The sequence below is a fragment of the Notolabrus celidotus genome, chromosome 23 (genome assembly GCF_009762535.1).
Source record: "Notolabrus celidotus isolate fNotCel1 chromosome 23, fNotCel1.pri, whole genome shotgun sequence".
Taxonomy (NCBI): Eukaryota; Metazoa; Chordata; class Actinopteri; order Labriformes; family Labridae; genus Notolabrus; species Notolabrus celidotus.
Genome location: NC_048294.1, coordinates 24,278,858 through 24,301,750, shown reverse-complemented (window position 1 = coordinate 24,301,750; position 22,893 = coordinate 24,278,858). Strand labels below are relative to the sequence as shown.

General features: G+C 40.8%; 4 protein-coding genes across 4 annotated transcripts; 2 read left to right on the top strand and 2 right to left on the bottom strand.

Annotated features, from left to right (window-relative positions):
* The first annotated feature begins 1,509 nt into the window (after positions 1–1,509).
* LOC117807545 lies at positions 1,510–2,912 on the top strand. The gene is made up of 4 exons (XM_034676865.1): positions 1,510–1,614; positions 1,735–2,433; positions 2,515–2,669; positions 2,772–2,912. The coding sequence occupies exons 1-4, from the start codon at positions 1,521–1,523 to the stop codon at positions 2,853–2,855; spliced, it is 1,032 nt and encodes a 343-aa protein (XP_034532756.1). The 5' UTR covers positions 1,510–1,520; the 3' UTR covers positions 2,856–2,912.
* Positions 2,913–7,314: 4,402 nt separating this feature from the next.
* On the bottom strand, positions 7,315–8,823 carry LOC117807816. The gene is made up of 5 exons (XM_034677219.1): positions 8,769–8,823; positions 7,942–8,634; positions 7,731–7,856; positions 7,601–7,644; positions 7,315–7,514 (listed from the first exon to the last, which is right to left on the bottom strand). The coding sequence occupies exons 1-5, from the start codon at positions 8,821–8,823 to the stop codon at positions 7,395–7,397; spliced, it is 1,038 nt and encodes a 345-aa protein (XP_034533110.1). The 3' UTR covers positions 7,315–7,394.
* A 7,147-nt stretch (positions 8,824–15,970) lies between these two features.
* On the bottom strand, positions 15,971–17,782 carry LOC117807505. The gene is made up of 5 exons (XM_034676824.1): positions 17,639–17,782; positions 16,819–17,517; positions 16,573–16,698; positions 16,449–16,492; positions 15,971–16,358 (listed from the first exon to the last, which is right to left on the bottom strand). Exons 1-5 carry the CDS (start codon positions 17,730–17,732, stop codon positions 16,239–16,241), a joined length of 1,083 nt encoding a protein of 360 aa, XP_034532715.1. The 5' UTR covers positions 17,733–17,782; the 3' UTR covers positions 15,971–16,238.
* A 2,901-nt stretch (positions 17,783–20,683) lies between these two features.
* LOC117807815 lies at positions 20,684–22,185 on the top strand (the record flags this gene model as incomplete). Its single annotated transcript, XM_034677218.1, has 3 exons — positions 20,684–20,822; positions 20,927–21,616; positions 22,073–22,185. Coding segments are annotated over exons 1-3 (846 nt in total), but the record flags the coding sequence as incomplete, so codon positions are not given.
* Positions 22,186–22,893: the final 708 nt, after the last annotated feature.

Below are 22,893 nucleotides of genomic sequence, written 5' to 3'. Positions count from 1 at the left end.
ACACACACACACACACACACACACACACACACACACACACACACACACACACACACACACACACACACACACACACACACACACACACACACACACACACACACACACACACAGAGAGAGAGAGAGAGTTTAAATTCTGATTTAGAGCCCTTGTGGAAGAAACAAGACAGATGTGGGGCAGCTCATCTTATCTGATCCACAATTAGTAGACTGCAAACTTGAGCATGGTGGTAACCTTGAATGACCTTTCAATATGGAGTCAGAAAGAGTGTTAGGACAGCTTTAAATCCTATTATTATTATTATTATTATTATTAATTTATACTTTTGACTGGCAGAAACATTGCACAAGTCAAGGTTACCACCATGCTCAAGTTTGCAGTCTACTAATTGTGGATCAGATAAGATGAGCTGCCCCACATCTGTCTTGCTCTCTCTCTCTCTCTCTCTCTCTCTCTCTCTCTCTCTCTCTCTCTCTCTCAATTAAATTTTTTTCAATTCAAATTTGCTTTATTGGCATGAACAACGAGATATTATTGCCAAAGCACATAAATTCCTACAGTACATTATATATATTCACAACACACTACACTCACCATATATACATTAATCACACACCATATTCATTACATATTATATTCATCACATACATATCAACCATATATTACATATTTTATATGCATTAATGAATGATGGTGTCACCTATACAGCATATCTCAATGTCCTCACCCGATGCGGCGCGCTCACAAAACCTCCACCCAAAATCAAACACCATGGGATGGTGCGTCCCTCAGGCTGTGACAGGCAGACACATATTTAGCAGCCAGAGGAGCTGCTGACCCTTCCCCCAGGAGAGCTGACAGTTTCTCTTCTGGGGTTAATGTTGGGAAGTTTGGTACCATGTTAGTAATGTCCCTGTAGTGGGCATCTCGTAGAGAAGAGAACTTGCTGCAGTGGAGGAGGAAGTGCATCTCTGTCTCTATGTCCCCTGTAGAGCAGTGAGCACATAGACGCTCCTCTCTGGGCAGCCATGTCTGTCTGTATCTCCCTGTCTCTACAGCCAGCTGGTGGTCACTCAGCCTGTATTTGGTCAGGATACATCTTTGTTTTGTATCTCTGGCACTGTACAGTCTCTCTCTCTCTCTCTCTCTCTCTCTCTCTCTCTCTCTCTCTCTCTCTCTCTCTCTCTGTGTGTGTGTTTTAATCATAGCTGAGAAAGTATTTGCCTTGGCATGGAGCACAATGAGAGACAGTACATTTGAAGTGTTGACATTATTTGTACATCAAATATCAATCATTTTTCCATGTGTGACAAAAAAACAGTCAAAATATTAAAAATGATTCAACCTCTGAGAGACTATGTAGACCCCATCACTCTGATCATAACAGGATGAGTCCTCTGAGTGAGAATAAAAACAAACACTGAATATGGCAGTGAACATGTGACCTTGCTTCCTTAGGAGGACGTCACATCATGCTGGCCAATCAAACGCAGTCTTGTATCATAAGAGTAGAGGAAGGATGAAGATTCTGTTCATTCAGTACAAGAGTTCAAACACCATGACTTCTGCACTCTTTGTCTGCTCTCTGATATGTTTGTTCTTGGGGCAAATGGGTAAGTTGTGTTTTTGTTATCGCTCCACTTTTCATACTTTACTTTGGGACATGTTCTTTGTCATCATGACACTTTTAAATTGAACTGAGAGGGCATTTGTTTTCTCTTTATCTGCTTCAGCTCAGGAGACTTCTCAGGAAGTGTCCGTCCGTCAAGAGAGACGCTTCATGTCAGCTGAAGTTGGACACACTTTGACTCTGCAATGTATCTATGAAGTTGGTGATCCAGCATGGCTTTACTGGTACAAACAAAGTCTGGGTCAGACACCCAGGCTCATCTCTACGTTCTACGCGTATGAAAAAAGGATCACTTTTCAGGATGAATTCAAGAACAGTCGCTTCACAATCAGAGCTGAAAACAGTGCAAATTACTTAACTATATTTGATCTACGTATTTCAGACTCAGCCACATACTACTGTGCATGTAGCTATACATTTGTCATGACTTTCATGGAGGGCACCATCGTCCATGTGAAGGGTTCAGATTTGAACGTCCCAGCTTTGGTTCTTCAGTCAGAATCTGAGACCATCCAGCCAGGAGCCTCTGTGACTCTGAACTGTACCGTCCACACTGGGAGCTGTGATGGAGAACACAGTGTGTACTGGTTCAAAGACTCTGAAGAATCTCATCCAGGACTCATTTACACCCATGGAGGCAGGAGTGATCAGTGTGAGAGGAAACCCAACACAGAAACAAATACCTGTGTCTACAACTTCCCTTTAAGGAGCCTGAATTCTTCTCATGCTGGGACCTACTACTGTGCTGTAGCTTCATGTGGACACATTCTGTTTGGAAGCGGGACCAGGCTGGACTATGAAGGTGAGTATCTTTCTATTAAAGTCAACATCTGTACATTTTATGTGATTCTTTGACAGTAAGTGACAGTATCATCCTCTGCAGATGATGAGGGCTCTCCTGTTTTGGTGTATGTGTTGAGTGGAGCTTTGGCACTCACCGTCATGCTGGTTGTTTTCCTGGCGTCATCAACATACAGCTGTACAGACAACGGGACAAACAGCTGCCAGCCTTCAGGCGCCTCCATTCCCAAAGCAGTGGTGAGTATTTTGTATTTCAGAAGTTCAGATACAAACATGTTAAAACTCTACATATCAAAACACTTCAGAGTATAAGTTTAAGTCTTTAATTTTAATTCCCAGGGTTACAAAGATGCAGGAAACAGATCGACAACACAGAGGGACGACACCTGGACTGAATGTGTGTATTACACTGTCAGGCTGTAAACTGTGTGTACTTCACTGTCAGGTCGTAAACTGTGTGTACTTCACTCTCAGGCTGTAAACTGTGTATACTTCACTGTCAGGCTGTAAACTGTGTGTACTTCACTGTCAGGCTGTAAATTGTGTGTACTTCACTGTCAGGCTGTAAACTGTGTGTACTTCACTCTCAGGCTGTAAACTGTGCGTACTTCACTGTCAGGTTGTTAACTGTGTGTACTTCACTGTCAGGTCGTAAACTGTGTGTACTTCACTCTCAGGCTGTAAACTGTGTATACTTCAATGTCAGGCTGTAAACTGTGTGTACTTCACTGTCAGGCTGTAAATTGTGTGTACTTCACTGTCAGGCTGTAAACTGTGTGTACTTCACTCTCAGGCTGTAAACTGTGCGTACTTCACTGTCAGGTTGTTAACTGTGTGTACTTCACTGTCAGGTCGTAAACTGTGTGTACTTCACTCTCAGGCTGTAAACTGTGTGTACTTCACTGTCAGGCTGTAAACTCTGTGTACTTCACTGTCAGGCTGTAAACTGTGTGTACTTCACTGTCAGGTTGTAAATTGTGTGTACTTCACTGTCAGGCTGTAAACTGTGTGTACTTCACTGTCAGGCTGTAAATTGTGTGTACTTCACTGTCAGGCTGTAAACTGTGTGTACTTCACTCTCAGGCTGTAAACTGTGCGTACTTCACTGTCAGGTTGTTAACTGTGTGTACTTCACTGTCAGGTCGTAAACTGTGTGTACTTCACTCTCAGGCTGTAAACTGTGTATACTTCAATGTCAGGCTGTAAACTGTGTGTACTTCACTGTCAGGCTGTAAATTGTGTGTACTTCACTGTCAGGCTGTAAACTGTGTGTACTTCACTCTCAGGCTGTAAACTGTGCGTACTTCACTGTCAGGTTGTTAACTGTGTGTACTTCACTGTCAGGTCGTAAACTGTGTGTACTTCACTCTCAGGCTGTAAACTGTGTGTACTTCACTGTCAGGCTGTAAACTCTGTGTACTTCACTGTCAGGCTGTAAACTGTGTGTACTTCACTGTCAGGTTGTAAATTGTGTGTACTTCACTGTCAGGCTGTAAACTGTGTGTACTTCACTCTCAGGCTGTAAACTGTGCGTACTTCACTGTCAGGTTGTTAACTGTGTGTACTTCACTGTCAGGTCGTAAACTGTGTGTACTTCACTCTCAGGCTGTAAACTGTGTATACTTCAATGTCAGGCTGTAAACTGTGTGTACTTCACTGTCAGGCTGTAAATTGTGTGTACTTCACTGTCAGGCTGTAAACTGTGTGTACTTCACTCTCAGGCTGTAAACTGTGCGTACTTCACTGTCAGGTTGTTAACTGTGTGTACTTCACTGTCAGGTCGTAAACTGTGTGTACTTCACTCTCAGGCTGTAAACTGTGTGTACTTCACTGTCAGGCTGTAAACTCTGTGTACTTCACTGTCAGGCTGTAAACTGTGTGTACTTCACTGTCAGGTTGTAAATTGTGTGTACTTCACTGTCAGGCTGTAAACTGTGTGTACTTCACTCTCAGGCTGTAAACTGTGCGTACTTCACTGTCAGGTCGTAAACTGTGTGTACTTCACTGTCAGGCTGTAAACTGTGTGTACTTCACTGTCAGGCTGTAAACTGTGTGTACTTCACTGTCAGGCTGTAAACTGTGTGTACTTCACTGTCAGGCCGTAAACTGGACTTGTTCCAGTGTTACAAGTTTGTCATAATTCAGCAGCAGATTCTCAAAGTAAAGATTTACCCTGCGTGGCCCCTCGTTCCTTCAGCTTCAGCTGCACCATGTCTCTTTGATATGAGGGAGGTGATATATTTCCGCTCTGTTCTCACGGTCAACAGCATGCAAACAAATAACCGCCATAACTGATGTCTGTGGTTATTGTGGGCTCAGGTCTCTCAAAGGAGGACAAAGCATACAACAGATAAAGTCAGAGCTTGCTGCTGAAAACATAAATGCCTTAAAATGACCCAAATGCAAGACTCAAGACACAGGCAGAAAGTCAACGTCCTTTTAATGAAAAGCTGAGGTATAAGTGATCAAAAACTTATGTGACACACATATCTGTTTCTTTTGTTATTTTAAGGATAATAAAATGAGTAAAATCTCTGTTATGCTGCCTTTCAATAAAAAAAAAGGTCAGCAGGTTAAGACGACACAGAGACGTCACATCTGAACTTTTCCCATCTTTGTGTAGCAGGTCCTGATGACTCTGTTCTTTTCAACTCTGTTCTTTTCAACGCTGTTCTGTCTAGATGTAACATTTATCTTTATCAGCCTACCAGAATGAAGCCACCATTGAGCTGTTTGCTGAATAGCATTTTGTAAATGTGTGCTTGGCTATAGTTAAGTGACCTATGCTGTAATGTGTCTAATGATGAATAATCATGAAGCTGGTATTTTGTGTAGTAAAACTGCAAGTTGATGGGTAGACTAATTAACCACATTTCTGCTTAATGAAATTAAAATGTATCTTGTTTCTCCAATAAAGTGTTTGCTGATGAGTTCTATATGAACGTTCTTCTACATGTGGACTTTTTTTCTAAGTTTTGTCAGGTTATCAGGTTCATGCAAACATGATGAAAAGAAAGGCTAGGATGTCCAAAGATGTTTGATTTCAGCTCCGTTGTCTGAGCTAATAAGAGCCAAAAGTGTACTGGATCAACACACAAATATAATTCAAAGAACATGTCATAAAAAGAGACCATAAACTCTTCAAGTCTCAACTTTAAAGCACAACTCACCGGTTTTCTCCAAGCACAGACATGTGAGGCAGAATGCAAACATTAGAGGACTCATCATGCTCCAACTACCGTGTTGAACTGAAAACCTCATTGTGGTCTCTGCACTACTACATAGAGGTGACATACACCATGACCCCACAACATCACCGCCTACAGTCTCAGTTTGGTCTTGAGAATCAAACAGAGTGACCCTGGTGGCTGGCTGCAGTATAGGTCAAAAACTCTGTCTCCTCCATTCATTTGAATGGGGCTGCGGTCAAACTTTAAAAAATAAATACCCATTGTACGAATGTTTCTCACATCCTATGCTGTGGTGATATGTAGTTATTATTTGACTGTGTTGTGTTCAAGGCCTCTTTTTTATGAAAAGTTTCTTTTTCGTTAGTTATTAGAGTTTAAAAAACAGGGTTTTACTTCCGGCTTTATTTTGATTGACAGCTGCCGTAAAGGCAAACTCTCGTGAGTTGTGACGCTGCGCTGTAGGGCGGAGCTCGTTACCGTGGCAACACAGAAATTCTCTACTGAGCAGACTCTGGCTGCACAAGATGGCAGCGCTCTGGAACTGGATATTTTGGCTTCAAAACGGTTCACTGAGAAAAGACGGAGCGACACTGTCCATTATATATACAGTCTATGGTTTAAATGCTTCAAAAATACTGGACAGTTGTTTTTCAGTTATATGACAAGGAGACAAGCCCGGGTTCTGCTTCTTAAAGTGATATTTCATGTTTTTGAAGCGGTGTTGTATGAGTTCATGTCACTAGTAATTATACTAGACACACTAGTTTGTGATCTGCTGGTTTATCTTAATAGATCTTAAGTAAGTATGCTGTGTGGCCTCATCTGAAGTGAGGACTAAATATGGTTTATGAATTTATTTTAATTAGACTGAAAGAAACAGACACAACACAGAGTCTTAGTTTGTATATTCATTTATTTCAGCATGCAAAGTTCTTCAAACAAAGACACACACAAACACTGGTTACTCTGATGTTGAACCGTGTCTGCTGTTCTGCTGCTGATCTAACAAGTCACAGGAGTCAGAGAGTTGAAGCATTCAGTGCGGTTCACACAATGAAGGAGGTTTCACATTAACACACACACACACACACACACACGCGCGCGCACGCACGCACACACACACACACACACACACACAGCACACACACACACACACACACACACACACACACACACACACACACACACACACACACACACACACACACACACACACACACACACACACAATCACAGGTCATGTACACTCTCTCAACATGAAATGATTTACAGTCCAACACAAAAACATCTGAAATCCTCTTTAAAGCAGAACAAACACTGTCTCCAGAATTGTTAGATAGACGATGAAACACTGAATGATCAGAGATTTGACTTTTCAAATGAAACACGTCCAAGAACACAGAGCACCAACTTATAGATCGTTTACTTCAGTGATATACTCAACATGACCTCTGCTGTGGATTTCCAGAATAAAATACAAATGTTAAAAAGAAACATGGTCGTAAGTCTCAACTTTAACTAAATGTATTTAAACACACAGTTTAATGATTCACAGTCTAACACATTCTTCTCTACATCCTACGTTGACACTTTAAGAATACAGAATATTTTTTATTTCATGATGAAATTTTATTTCAAACATGTAAACAAACTTCTTAGACATATCTTTTAATAATAAAATGACACCAGTGTCCAACCTAAGTTATAACAGTCTGTGACGTATGTTTGAAACAGATCAGTCTTGTTACACAGACACATGAAACGTGCAGCTCTACTGTTTTACACTTGAGTACACACATTCAGCCTTCATGTTGTTCACTTGTCTTCTAGGTCTGTTGAGCCTGTGCTCTCTTACAGCTGCGTAATGGAGGTTTTCCTCATCATGGTCACCCTGACAGAATAAATAAGCATTAGCAGATCTCAGCCAATCAAAATATAGAACCTCAGAGAAAATAAACTCTTAATAAAGTGAAGTACCTGTTGGTTAGTTGTTGAAGAAGCTGGAAATGTTGCACCAGGCTCTGAAAAAGAATGAACATATCCCCTCACTATAACTCTGCATTAAGTGAGCACACAGTGTCAACAAGGAAGACAGCACTGACGGTACCTTCACATCTGCAGTTGTTTCTCTTGTTGATCACACACAACATGACAGCCAGCAACAGAATCAAGATGATAGTAAACGTCAAAGCCCCACTCAAGACAAACACCAAGACAGGTGAGTCTCCCTCATCTGGAGAGAGGAAGACATTAAGAGTTTTAACAGGAAGTATTATTCTTACGTTTGAATCACAGTAACTGATGAAACACTTACATACCTTCAAAGTTGAGCTTGCTCCCGTTTCCAAACAGAATGTGTCCACATGAGACGACAGCGCAGTAGAACGTCCCAGCATGAGAGCGATTCAGGCTCTTCATGGGCAACTCGTACTCACAACTTTGTTCATTAGGTTTCCTCTCACACTGATCATTCTTATCTCCATGGATGTAAATGAGTCCTGGTTGAGACTCCTCAGAGTCTTTGAACCAGTACACACTGTGTTCACCATCACAGCTCCCAGTGGGGACGGTACAGCTCAGAGTCACAGAGCCTCCTGGCTGGATGGTCTCTGATCCTGATTGATTGACCAAAAAGTGTAAGTTCAAGCTCGAACCTTTGACACTGAGAGAAGTGCCCTCCATAAATTCAAACACACGTTTATATTTATATGCACAGTAATAAGTAGCTGTGTCTGAAACATGTAAATCTGTGATCTTCAAGTGATTCCGACCTCTTTCAGTGTCCAGTGTGAAGCGTGAATTGTTCTCGAAGTCACCATGCAATTGTACACTTTCTAAATACTTGTAATAAGTAGAAACTTGCGTTGGTTTCTCTCCCAGAGTTTGCTTGTACCAGTGAAACTCTTTTGCGCGATTACCTTCATGGAAGCATTGTAAAGTTATCTCCCCACCAACATCGACTGATATGAATCCACTCTGTTGATGAACAAAGACGTTCTGTAGGGCATAAGCTAAAAAGAGACAAACAAAATGATTTAATATGATAAATAAAGTTTACTGGATCAACACACAAATATAATTCAAAGAACATGTCATAAAAAGAGACCATAAACTCTTCAAGTCTCAACTTTAAAACACAACTCACCGGTTTTCTCCAAGCACAGACATGTGAGGCAGAATGCAAACATTAGAGGACTCATCATGATCAAGCTACCGTGTTGAACTGAAAACCTCATCGTGGTCTCTGCACTATTTCAAGACAAGACAAGATTTGATTGGCCCTGATAGAGGTCACATACACCATGCCTTACAACATCACCGCCTACAGTCTCAGTTTGGTCTTGAGAATCAAACAGAGTGAGATCTCTGTGGAACGTATCATAAAATAAAAGATCTTTGTATTTCATCATCATTTCATATTTCTGATCAATATGAATGCACTTCACTATGTAGACAATCGTCATACTGTAAGAATTGTAATTTACCAGCTACATGTCAAATACTAAAATAAACCCTAAACTGAACCATGTTAGGATTTTATCCATTCAATCAAATTCAGTTTTTCAAATTGAATCTCTTTCTTCACTGGAACCCGGTGAAGAGTTCAAGTTGTGCCGTTATGAAGAATAAACCTGATGCATAGTTCTGTTCAAACACTGTATATTTCAGTTTCAGTTTTTCACTGTGTCGGGTGTCACTTACCACATGGGCCTGAAGTGTAACAGCAACTTCAATCAGTGATCTCCTCTCAGGTCCTGCCCCTGTTTAAGCCCTACAGGCAAAGAAAACAACCTAAAGGTACTTCTCCACCAGAAATTCTCTCCCAGGAACTAAGTGGTTCCTGTGGTCCATTGTTGTCTGCCTTTGTGAACCAGGTCAGTGACATATGGGGGGAACAAAAGTAATCACACTACATAGACATAGACGAAGGAGACAGACAGGCAAGCATCGTCACGAGGGACGCCACAGTTAGCCTGTTAGCATGGACGAGATTCAACCTGTGCTGTTTGGGATCGTGCTTTTGCATCGCAGGTGGATTCACTGAATCAATCCATCATTCTGGACAGCACCCTTTTATTTGCACTTCATATTCAAAACATCACTGGGACTGCATTCTTCCACCTCTGCAACATCTCCAGATTCCGCCCATCACTGTCCCAATCCAGAACCGAGATCCTGGTTCACTCATTTGTCACATCCTGCATCGACTACTGCACATCCTCCTCGCCGGACTCCCCACCAAACTCATCAACAGACTGCAACTCATTCAGAACTTGGCCGCCCGGATCATCACCCGCACCAAATCATCTGACCACATCACTCCTGTTCTCATCCAACTTCACTGGCTCCCTGAACAATACTGCATCCCCTACAAAAACCTTCTCCTCACCTCTGCTGGACTACTAACCATCCCAACAACTTCCCCGAGCCTTCAGCTGCTCAGCACCCAGACTCTGGAACCCCCCCCCCCCCCCCCCCCCCCCCCACACACACACACACACACGCACACACGCACACACACACACACACATCAGACAGTCAGACTCCATCACATCATTCAAATCCCAACTCAACTCTCACCTGTTAGAACTGGCATATTCCCTCTAACTGGACACTCTGCACTTCACTTGTTTTTATTTTGATCTTCTGTTTTAATGATGTTTCAATGATGACTGCTTTTATTCACTGTAAGGTGACCTTGGGTGACTTGAAAGGCGCCTCCAAATGAAATAAGATAAGATAAGATAAGATACTCCTTTATTCGTCCCACAACGGGGAAATTCATGGAGTTACAGCAGCAAACAAAAAGGTGTACAGTACAAGAATTTCAACAAGAATATATATAGAAAAGAAATGTTCATCAGAGACAACAGCTTGGCCATAATTCTCCTGTCAGCCACCACCTCCACAGGGTCCAGGACTGAGCTGGCCTTCTTCACCAGTTAGTTCAGTCTTGCTCTCCTGTATCCTGTCTGCCCACAGCAGGTGAAATCCTTCCAATTTATTGATTAATGTATTATTATTATTATTTTATTATTATTATCATTATTATTATTATTATTATTATTATTATTATTATTATTATTATTATTAATGTTATTATTATTATTATTATTATTATTATTATTATTATTATTATTATATGGACAGCAGATGACGCACAATTATTGGTGCTTGAAGCTGCTGCAATCCATTCCTATTGAATTCCCCTCTGTGTGTAGCTGTGTTGTGTGAATTAGTAGTGCTTGCATATGAAGAGGTAGATTTTGCACCAAATCAATGCACAATGATGCATTTCAATGTATGCACAAAACAGTGGCACACAAAGACACTCAGCAGTGCAGTTTGTGAAGGACTTAACCCTTTGAACATGCTTTGTGAAGTAGACCTTGGCTGTTTTCGAAACGGCCTGCAACATACTACTTACAAATGTAGTAGGCATTAGGTACTGCCTACTACGTACTGTGTTTGAAGGTAGTATGTAGTATGACTGTTCTGTTGGATCTGGTCTGCAGGATTCTGGGTCAATCGTCGCTGGATTCCCGGTTTCGGAAAGTGGAAGTAAACAACGACCAAGCTGATAGAGAAACTGCTTCTTTAGCGTCACTTATGATTTAAAAAGTTAAGAAGTGGTTTATATGGAATTTAATAATTTTCACAGCACCTAAAAACTGAGTTCTCCCCTGTCAAAAAAGAAGAAAAAAGAAAGTGAAACGAGTGCTGTGCATTATGGGAAACAGTTCCCGAGGGAGACTGGTCCGATGCATACTGTGAAATTTTCCAGAATCAGTACGCCATCCAGGGAGTTTTGGCATACTGCAGATTTTTCTTTTTTAACATACTACATACTGAGTTTTGACCAAATCAGTACGTACTGCTGGTATAGTAGGCGGTTTGCAAACAGCCAATGTCTCCTTGCATCGCTTGGCCAGCCTGATCGGACACAAGAGCAATCACTTTTTAATCAGGCCCTCACTTTATAAAATTTGTGAATGTGACATAAAGGCCTGCCTCATATTAAGGCCTGGTACCTCCTGCAGTAAAAGCAAATAAAGGCCTTGTTTGTTATTTTAGGATTTACAGTACTCTTAATCTTAAGTTTAAATTGTTAATACTGAATGTAGGATGATAAATGTCGCAAATTTGGGTTGCAAAGGGGTGGAACATTTCTGGTAAATTTCCAGAAAGTTTCTGTTAAATTTCAATGGGAAGTTAAGCTGGGGAATTTTGGAAATATTCCAAATTGGAAACTTTCCATGGGAATTTATGGGAATTAACTGGGAATTGAGGGTAATTTAATGCAAAGGTATCATATCCAAGCATAAATATTTGTTTTGTTATAAGCAGACATCCATCTAAAATAATACAGTTAAATCCGATTGATTTGTAAGTAGAACTTTATCAAGTGTTACATATTTTATTGAACAAACAATTCTTCCATTGAAGAACAAAAACATGAACGTTGAGTTAAATATTACTCATCCCCGTCTGCCCTGCAACAGGCCTTAAAGTTTGGTTTGGTTACAGCTAAGAGAGCAATCCTGCGGCAGTGGAAGTCAGCTACGCCTCCCTCCTTTAACTGTTGGTTGAGTGAAATGGTTTCCTGTCTGTACCTGGAGGAGATACGATACACTCTGTCAAACTCACACACTAAGTTTGTGAAAATTTGAGGTCCCTTTATTGAATATGTAGCCCGGTGGAAAATAAAGGGTTAAAAGTTTGAATGTCCTGCATGTAATGTTCTCATAAATGTTATGGTTATATATATATATATATATATATATATATATATATATATATATATATGTAAAAGAAAATAGAAATAAAAAAAGTAAAAGTGAAGAAAAGTCATAAAAAAGGGATTTATCATAAAACAAATGTATTCTAAGTATTGTTGTGAAAAAGAGGAAAATGGTGGACAGCAGCGAAGCAGAGAGATGTTAGCTGTTAGTTGGTGTTAACAAGTTTATTGTGTAGTTGGAAGCTTGAAGAACTTGAAGCATCGTTACGAGTATGATGCGACACACATTTTTCATTTAGCCTGAAGTTAGTGGAGTTGTGTGTGTTCTAAAAGACTGTAACTTAAACTGAGCCGGAGGTCCGACGTCGGAGCTGCGACGACGGAGCCGCTGACCGAGAAGGATGAAGAGGATTTTCCATTAGAGTCGCACGCTGTTTCTGTGTGTTTTGTTTCCATGAGGACCAGCGAGCGTTGATTCTGTGAACTGTGAACTGTGAGTTTCCCACGGACTGGACACCTGCTCTGCGATCGAGAGGACGTTTTAGTGCCGCGGTGAGCCACCTGCACGTGTTTTCCCTTGCCTGAGAGGAGGAGACTGAACCAACTCAGCCGCGATTCCTGCCGCGATCCTGCCGTGGAGAGAGGATCGTTCCCGCGTCTGTGAGTTTGTTTTTTTTTCCCCTGGACTACTACTGAGCAAAGAGGAGAATCCCGGAGTTGAGGGTATGTGATTTCGCTCATCATTACTGGAGTAAGGAGTCACATCGGCCGCAACGCGTCCGAGAATCACAGGCCTGCAACGGGGTTTTTCTTTGAGTGTGTGTGGGTGTATGAGTGAGTGTATGGGGCCCATGTGTGCATGTTCAGTGTAAAGGATTCATTCAAGTCGTCAGTAAGAGTTTTAGGTACAGTAATTATTCAATCTGTGAGAGTTTACGTGTTTGAATACATTTCTGATGGTAATAAACAGGTATTGAGCTCATGTGAGATTTGTTTAGAGCTAAAAAACATAAAAAGAGTATTTAAAGGTTGAGTCATTTGAAAGAAGAGATTCGGGTTAATGAAGCTCTCGGTTAATATTTTCTGTTGTTTTGCAAATATAAAAAAACAGTGAACAAAAAACACAGTGCAGGGTTTAAAGTTTATTTCATGTGATTGATGTATGAGTACTTTAACCTGTCATATAGGTAAACCTTAGGGTAGCTACCTTTAACCAAAATAATCGAACCCTACCTCCCATCATTCTAATAAGATACTATTTCACATCTCAAACAAACAGAGTGGTGGGAAGGCTACAAATATATCAAAAGTAAAAAAACTGCTACCTGATTAATTTAGGCATTGTTTGGACTGCACTGATGGTGGGTTGTTACGCCTTGGACTGAACATATGGACCCTGCACCTGAATCTTTAATTTACCCTTGGACTTTTAGACAGTGGAATATCATCCATTATTCACTTTCATCATTTTGGTCTGACACTGATTTAATATCTCACCTTACTGTTAAATGGCAGTGTGGGCATTGAGTATGCATATTTTCTTTGTTCTGTTTGTTTTTTTGTTTTGTTTTTTGTCTTTTGATAGCTTTCCATTCCAATGATGTGCGTGCCAATTACTTTCCTTCCTTTTTATTATGGTTTGTCTGTCTGTTCTCTTGTCTTATATATATTATTATTATTAATATTTAACTAATGTGAAAAATCACACTACGTCCCAGTCTAAGTAACAAAACAAAGCCTCAGTGAATCGATCCAGAGATCCAGTCACTGTTGTCTCCTGCTCAGAGTGGGCGTAGTTGAAGCTTCATGTTGTTACCATGTTGTACTGCCTTGCTCCAAGTTTAAATAATATAAACATTCAGTATCTGGAAAGTTATTTCATCATTTTGAGATAAATTAGAAACTAAAAAAATATATACTGTCAATTCAGAAACATCAGGCCGGACTTACCATAGGCTGTACATACTCAACATACTTATTTTATAGCCTATTAGCCAGACCACAGCAAACATTCAGCCACTTCAATGACAACTTAAACATCAGAGTGTATTTATTCTAGATATAGAAAAAGAAAGGTACTTTATTGATCTAAATTCAATTTTTTTCACTTATGCTATTTTTGGACATGCTACACATACAGTTTTTTGGTATATACATACAAATGCACACACATGCAGTGAACATGCTTAGGGAGAGATGTCAGAGTGAGGATACTGCCGTCAACCAGCGCACCCCGAGCAGTTGGGGGTTCGGAGCCTTGCTCAAGGGCACCTCAGCAGTGCCCAGGCAAGTGAACCAGCACCTCTCCAGCCACCAGTCCACTTGCCAAACTTCGTCCATGCTGGGACTTGAACCGGCGACCCTTCGGTTCCAGAGCCAAGTCCCTATAGACTGAGCTACTGCCGCCCCATAAACACTCATCTTGAACACATGTATGTAACTGTGTAGCTGTCCCCTCAAGCCTTACAGTACATTTCTGTGTAACTGTACTGACATTATCTTCAATGTATTCTTCATAACAAAAATTAAAGAAAATAAAAATTCACTCATATTGTTCAGTGATAAAAAGAGACTGAGAATTCACACCACATATTAAAAATATTTCAGGGCTAAATGTGGAGAAGCAGAATATGCAACAGCACAACCAACTCCCCATATCTTCTTCTTTTCTTCTGTCAGTGAATTAACATATCATAATATCATATTTTTTTATTATATTAAAGAATATATTATTATTATATCATGATTTTTTTATATATAGGAACATTCAGAAAAAACTGGATGAATTATAATTTTTCTTTAAAGCTGCAGTGTGTAGAATTAAGCAACATTCAGCAGAATAGAGTCAGTGGAAATTGAATATCAATCAATCAATCAATCAATCAATCAATCAATCAATCAATCAATCAATCAATCAATCAATCAATCAGACTTTATTTATAAAGCACTTTTCATACAATGACATTAGTTATGGGTATGTTTAAATTAATGTCTGATCACCTGAATATAAAAATAATTTTGATGTTGTTTACTTAGAAAGAGCCTTTTATATCTACGTGGGGATAAGGTCCCCTTCCACAGAGGCTGCCATCCTGCACCACCATGTTTCTGTAGCAGCAGAGAGAACAAACTATAGGCAAGTGTTTTTAATTTAGCAAAAAATGTGTGGATTGTGGGTAGAAGAAGAAGAAGAAGAAGAAGAAGAAGAAGAAGAAGAAGAAGAAGAAGAAGAAGAAGAAGAAGAAGAAGAAGAAGAAGAAGAAGAGCGGTTGTTGTTGAGCCTGAAAGACTTTGGAAACACATTTTTGACTTTAAAACTTGAAAAAAATGGAAGATCATACTCATCAGTGAGCAATATTGCCAAATATTCTCATTTCCCATTTTTGACATTTGAATCATGAGTTAAATGTTACGATGCTGATTCCAGAAAGACAAGAGTGTCACTTCACTTATCATCACCACTTTCATGTTATTTTCCCAATAATAAGGCAGACACTTGGTTCTGGGATCTGAATCATTTATTTAGAAGTAAAACAGTCAAATATATTTTTAAAAAATTTGTGATTTAAAAAAAAGAATAAAGTATTAAAACTAAACTTCCTCTTCATTTCCACTTGACACATCTTGTAAATAGTTCTAATATGAAGGACTGTGAAGACAGGTAGAGCTTCTCACTGCCACATGCTCGCTGTACATTCATATATATGTGAACCACCAACCTGCCGGGGACTAGGAACGGACATTATCTCCCTGCCCATGTTTATTAATGTGCACTGTCCTCTATTCTAAATGAATAACACACAATAAATAACACAAACATGTGCAATCACTTTAACTTTAAATGCACAAAACACACAGACATGATGTGTATTTCTAGAGCTTCACACTGGAGTACACACAATCATCCACTGTGCTGTTCCTCTGTCTACTTGATCTTTTGGGCTGATGAACACTCAGAGCGGCATAATGGAGGTTGCTGGTGTCTCTGCAACCCTGGTAACAAATACATTGAATATTAAAACACAGTATAGTCCCTGACAGACCTTTCAGAAACATCGGGTTGGTTTGAACGGACACATTTACCTCTGAGTCTCCAGTCGACGGAGATGAAAATCTTGGGTGAGACTCTGGATATGAAACACAGAAAACTCAGCTTCATACTAAAGCCAAATTATTATATTAGATTAAGAGAAACAAAAAGACTTACCTGTACATTGGCAGGGGTTGGCCTTGATTTTCTTGTATACAGTGATAGCCAGTAAAACAACCAGGATGGTGGTGATTGTTAGAGCTCCACTCAAGATATACACCAAGACAAGAGAGTCCCCGTTATCTGTGTAGAGACAGATATTAAAAACAGAGAGCGGTTGTTTTCTTTGTTTGTGCTTTTAGAGAAAGTGATGATGAATAACTATTCAGCACATGACACAAGCTCTCTTTCTATGTGACCCACATTGATAGTCCAGCCTGGTCCCGCTTCCAAACAGAATGTGTCCACATGAAGCTACAGCACAGTAGTAGGTCCCAGCATGAGAAGAATTCAGGCTCCTTAAAGGGAAGTTGTAGACACAGGTATTTGTTTCTGTGTTGGGTTTCCTCTCACACTGATCACTCCTGCCTCCGTGGGTGTAAATAAGTCCTGGTTGAGATTCTTCAGAGTCTTTGAACCAGTACACACTGTGTTCTCCATCACAGCTCCCAGTGTGGACGGTACAGTTCAGAGTCACAGAGCCTCCTGGCTGGATGGTCTCAGATTCTGACTGAAGAACCAAAGCTGGGACGCTCAAACCTGAACCCTTCACATGGACGATGGTGCCCTCCGTGAAACTCATGACAACTGTATAGCTACATGCACAGTAGTACGTGGCTGAGTCTGAAATACGTAGATCAGATATAGTTAAGTGATGTGTTCTGTTTCCAGTTCTTATTGTGAAGCGGCTGTTCTTGAATTCATCCTGAAAAGTGATCTTTGTATTATACATGTAGAACGTAGAGATGAGCCTGGGTGCCTGACCCAGACTTTGTTTGTACCAGTAAAGCCATGCTGAATCATCCCCTTCATAGAAACATTGCAGAGTCAAAGTGTGTCCAAGTTCAGCCGACACAAAGCGTCTCTCTTGATGGACGGACACTTCCTGAGAAGTCTCCTGAGCTGAAGCAGATAAAGAGAAAACAAATGCACTCTCAGTTCAATCTAAAAAGCGTCATGATGACAAAGAACATGTCCCAAAGTAAAGTATGAAAAGTGGAGCGATAACAAAAACACAACTTACCCATTTGCCCCAAGAACAAACATATCAGAGAGCAGACAAAGAGTGCAGAAGTCATGGTGTTTGAACTCTTGTACTGAATGAACAGAATCTTCATCCTTCCTCTACTCTTATGATACAAGACTGCGTTTGATTGGCCAGCATGATGTGACGTCCTCCTGAGGAAGCAAGGTCACATGACCACTGACACCTTCAGTGTGATTCATGAGAGGATCCTCCCTGTGAGAGGTATCTGAAGAAAACAAGGACCCTTCATGTTAGTGTGATATTTAAATAAGTGAATACAGAGAAGTCTTTTAATGTAATGTTTTATTATTGTCTACATTTTGTGATGGACTGTTTGTCATGTGCAGCATACACAGCCAGCAACATGCAGGTATCATACATGTAGGATAATCCAAACAGGGTCAGTTATAATGTTGAAATCATATAATAATGATTCAACATGTCTAAAGATGAAGTCAGATCATTGGTCTGAAGTGTTTACTCAAAGTGGACTCTGAAGAGTGCTGCAGCCCCGAGAGGAAGGATTTCACTTCAGACTTTAAATCACCACCTGACGTGATTGGTTGATTTAACATCACTAAAGCAATGCTCTTTTGAAAAGTTATCTTCTATCATCATGTTCAATGCAGCTAAAGCATCCTCTCACCTGCTCTGGATAATATAAGTCTGATAACAGAGAGTGTTTGAAATGTGCATACACAGTGTAGCTAGTGTTTCTATTGGTAATACCTCCACATGTGTCCACATGAACCTGTCATCTTTAGACCAAATTAAGAAATGCAATCAACACTGTTTTTAGATAGTTTAGTGGTCTTTGACTTCAGGAGCATCTAGGTGGGCGTGCAACCACTACGTCAACATCCTGCTGCAAACCACAGAAGCTGCTGCACTGACAGAAACAAAGAAAAACCACTGAACTTAGACCGCCATACTACCATCTTTAAGGTAATCTGCAGCTTCTCCTCTCACACAGCATGTCAGGTCCACCTGCTTCAAAGATTCACATGTTCATGTTGTTTGGAATCACCCAAAGGAGCATTGGTGATGTGACTGGATTAGTCCTCACCGTTCCAAATCATCACCAAACGTTGGTTAAAGTGTAACGTGGAGAAGAATGAGGTTGCTACACAACAGAACAAGGTGTTCTTCATCACCCAGACACATTTGGATGATTAATAAAGATGCTAAGTTCATAAAACAAGTTTTAAAATGTACACAACCGCCTGATGTGCAGCAGGTGTTGCTGTGCGGCACTTTATGAGGCCTAGGCTGAAACTGTGAGCATACTCCTGCATTTATCAGCAGTGTACATTGCAGTACAGTCTGTCACCAGTAGGTGGTGCTGTGACTGTGATGACGTTCTGAGGGATTGTTTATCACAGATCATTATTGAAAGAGTTGTGATCACAAGCATGTTAAAAACAGGTTGAGAGAGTAATTACCACTTGTGTCCATTAGGTGGCACTATTCATATGACAAACAGGTGTATATAGATGAGTTCAGGCTGGGTCCATGATGAAATATGTCAAATTTGGAACAGCTAGGATATTGTATGTAAAGGTCAGTACCATGTATTACCTGTAGGTGGTGCTATGTTTGTAGTGGTTGTGTTGAGGGATGGACCCTGATCATGTGTATGCAATTTGAAACAGACTGATCACTGTATGAAGGAGCTATAAGTATTTCCTGTTTCATTACAAAGTTTGAGGCGTCACCAGAGACATACCCTTCAATGACAGGTCACAGTCTGACATGTGATGCTTCATGAAGGTGTGAAGGCCGTTAGGGGGCGCTATAAGATATAATTGAATATCTGCATACAGATGCGTTCAGACTGGCACACTTATCATGCATGAGCGTCCTGGTCCTGATCCAACATTGTATGTGAGAGATATTAACATTCAAAGTTTTTGGCAGATTGCCAAGAAAACCTTCAACTTTGACAGTCTGCCACGCCCACAATTTTTAGATTTCTTGAACTTTTTTGATAACTTTGGATCATCAATGTGTGTACTATAGAATGTGCATGGTTTAGACTTGAACAGAGAGAAGGGCTAGGGTAAGATCTCTTTTTCATACCCTTCTGAATTTGGGGGAAAAACTGAAGAAAAAAAAGATGGCCGACTTCCTGTTGGGATTTCACCACTAACTTAAGAGGCTTTTTTGTAGGTCTTGGCATGATGGGGAAAAAACTTCATGCATTTATGTTGAACCGGCTTGAGGGGCTTGCCCTTTGAAATTTGAAAGTTGAAGGGGGTGCTATTGAGCCATTTTTGGGATTTTTTTTCATGGGACCACCAAAATATCAAATTTTCGCCAGGCCTGATGCATGTGCAACTGTTTGGGAGTTTTGGGGCATGTTGAAGGCTCCAAAAAGGCAACTTATTTTTGAGGTAGAAAGAAAGACAGAGGGAACGCAACAACAACAGGGTTCCACTAGGGCCTTCTCCGATCTTGTCGGTACTCAGGCCCTAATTAACAGTTGCCTCGACTCTGGGATGCAGGGGGCTTGTCGGATAAATGTGTTGAAGCCACGCCCACTAGCTGCTTTCAAGTGTCAATCATCTCTATTGTATGGCCTGAAAGACAGATGATGGATCAGCTACAGCGGACTGATTCCCAGTCCATCATGAGGAGTTAGAAACAAAGTCTTAATCGCTCTCTTACAATCGTGTCCTGTCAGATACACTTCACACTACACATTACAGAAAAACAAACTGACTTTAACACAGCACAGTTTTTCTATTGGCTACGTGTCCCCACTGGGGCAGCACTCTGTCCAAGGTTGAGTCATAAGTCCCGGAAATCAGACTTCAAGTCAATCTCGAGTCTAAATCCTGGACTTGAGCACTACAACACACTACAAGCAATGACAGACAAAGAAAGAATGTTCCTCTCAGTGTACAGAAATAAGTCACACCTACTGTCCCCTTGTGGAAAAAAACTCATGATGTAACAAAAGAAAGCCTATCAACACATCGTGTCACCTGATCAGACTCTGTTTTTGCAAAAGAACAAATCTCCAGTCTCAGTCTCAACCAAGCCAGACAGCTTAGCCAATCACAAGCAGCCCTGGTCTCTTACTAAAAGTTGAGTGTGTCAGGAAGCACACAGGCGACAGACTGCAGAGCTTCAGGGATGATGCCACTCTACCTTTTACTCCTTCTTCTCACTGAACTCTGTGAGTATTTACTCTTCTTTTCACTGCTTCTGTGACTGTTTGAGGAAATGGGACGAGGTTTGAAAAGAAAAGATGACATACTCTTTGTTCTCTATTCTTTGCAGCTCGGGTTGAAGCAGTCCAGAAGACCTCAGGTCTGACTCAGGACAGTGGGCTCATCACAGCGAGAGCTGGACAGAACGTAACTTTGAAATGCAGTTGTACAAATGATGATGCAAATTATCTCTATTGGTACCAGCAAAGCATGGGAGGTAAACCTGTCCTCGTATCAACTCGGATGACGCACAACCCAGGAGCTACTATGTCTCTCGCATATCAAGAAAGGTTTACAGTCGAAGCACAGGAAGGCGCCAACTATCTCGTAATCCAAGACCTTCGCCCCTCTGATTCAGCGTCATATTACTGTGGTTTTTTAGGATTCAACACAATTGAGTTTGGAGAAGGAGTCTTTCTTCACATCAAATCATTATTGTCTAACATCAACGCTGTTGTCCATCAGCCAGCGCTGGAGCCACTCCGGGCGGGGGACTCTGTGAATTTGAGCTGTACAGTTTACACTCAGCCATGTGCCGGGGAGCAGAGCTTCTACTGGTTCAGACATGGTGCTGCTCAGCCTGCAGTCATGTACCACAGTGAGGGACAGTGTGAGGCTGACTCAGAGTCTCACAGAGAAAACTGTACTTTGAACCTCGCTGTAAAGTCAGTGAGCTCTGCTGATGCTGGGATGTACTACTGCGCTCTGGCTTCATGTGGGGAGATTGTGTTCGGGAATGGAACAAGAGTGCAGATTGAAGGTAGGTGATCAGAGCCGAAAGAACATATGAGTATTTTTGTCCTTTCCAAATAAATGAAACATATCTAATGACCTGCCTGTTTGTAATGTATATGGATTAAAAAGATTGTAAAGAGCCCCAGGTAATGAAAATGTACAGCCATGTGCAAATCAATGCACACTGTTTATTATATGTGTGAAAAAATCTGTAATCCATCTGCACAGATCTCAAAAACTTACTCATGAATTTGAGTTCTCTGAGTATGCATGGTTTGCAAATCCATGTCCACGGATTCGTGAACAGTGTGCATAAAATTACAAATCTGTATGTTTGTATTGCAAAACATGCAAACAAAATCCATACACATGCTTTGCAATACAATTATTTATTTATTTTCTGGACCTGGCACTCTTTGGAGCTCCAGACAACAACTCCATATCATAAAGTGACACTGTTTTCCTTTTGACTGCATGCTAGGAGGCTCTGCTAGTCCCCGTCTCCTGGTCTATTTCCTGAGCATGGCATTGGCAGTTTCCATTATTGTGCTACTCGTCTTGGCTTTCATCCTTTACAAGTCTAAAGAAGAATCCTGCTCTGTCTGCAGAGGTAACATATGTTCAGTTAAAGCATCTTCAATCGTTTTGCATTGGTCTGGCTTGATCCAACGTGATCTCTGATTCACATGAACTGTTTCTTATTCTGCAGGTTCTGCAACACCTGACGCTGTGGTATGTTAAATATCTGTATGATAAAAGCTAAATTAAATAAACATGGTCTTTAAAGAAGTTTTAAACTTCTTGTATGATAATTCTCACATACTTTGTCTTTGTTGTGCTGTCATTTCCAGAGCCAGGGTGCAGATGCTCTCCATTATGCTGCTCTGAGTCTGAACAGAACCAGTGAGCGGCATCGCACAGAGGGGAGCATGGAGGCAGAGTGTCTGTACTCCAGAGTGAAGAGCAGGAAGGAGTGAAGAAGAACTTTACCTTCACATTTGATCAGTTTTAAATAATGTGTCCAGTCAGTCACTTTGCATGACTAAATGTACGGACAGAAAATACCTGTAAAGAAAAATACATTATTTCAAAGTGTTCAAAGTTTTATGTAAAGATGTGTTGAGAGTGTGAGGAAGTGAGAGGGGTCAACATGGCCGTTCATAAAGTTTGATACAAATAAAGACAAAGCATGCTCATAAAAACCCCTGTGGTCTATTTATATCTTCTTCAGGTTGCTTCTTTCAGTCTGCAGCCAGCTCTCAGCAGTAACCTCTCAGCCCTGTGGTGAAGGTGGTGTGAACA

What these genes read in the sequence shown, in the direction of transcription:
- LOC117807816 (XM_034677219.1), bottom strand. Translation starts at nt 8,823, where the DNA reads ATGAGTCCTCTAATGTTTGCATTCTGCCTCACATGTCTGTGCTTGGAG. An exon ending in AAACAACTGCAGATGTGAAG is followed by an intron (nt 7,645 to 7,730) that starts GTACCGTCAGTG and finishes ATTCTTTTTCAG; the next exon opens with AGCCTGGTGCAACATTTCCA. An exon ending in CTTCAACAACTAACCAACAG is followed by an intron (nt 7,515 to 7,600) that starts GTACTTCACTTT and finishes TTATTCTGTCAG; the next exon opens with GGTGACCATGATGAGGAAAA.
- LOC117807505 (XM_034676824.1), bottom strand. Translation starts at nt 17,732, where the DNA reads ATGAAGATTCTGTTCATTCAGTACAAGAGTTCAAACACCATGACTTCT. An exon ending in TTTGTTCTTGGGGCAAATGG is followed by an intron (nt 17,518 to 17,638) that starts GTAAGTTGTGTT and finishes TATCTGCTTCAG; the next exon opens with CTCAGGAGACTTCTCAGGAA. An exon ending in CAACCCCTGCCAATGTACAG is followed by an intron (nt 16,493 to 16,572) that starts GTAAGTCTTTTT and finishes TTTCATATCCAG; the next exon opens with AGTCTCACCCAAGATTTTCA.
- LOC117807545 (XM_034676865.1), top strand. Translation starts at nt 1,521, where the DNA reads ATGAAGATTCTGTTCATTCAGTACAAGAGTTCAAACACCATGACTTCT. An exon ending in TTTGTTCTTGGGGCAAATGG is followed by an intron (nt 1,615 to 1,734) that starts GTAAGTTGTGTT and finishes TATCTGCTTCAG; the next exon opens with CTCAGGAGACTTCTCAGGAA. An exon ending in CCTCCATTCCCAAAGCAGTG is followed by an intron (nt 2,670 to 2,771) that starts GTGAGTATTTTG and finishes TTTAATTCCCAG; the next exon opens with GGTTACAAAGATGCAGGAAA.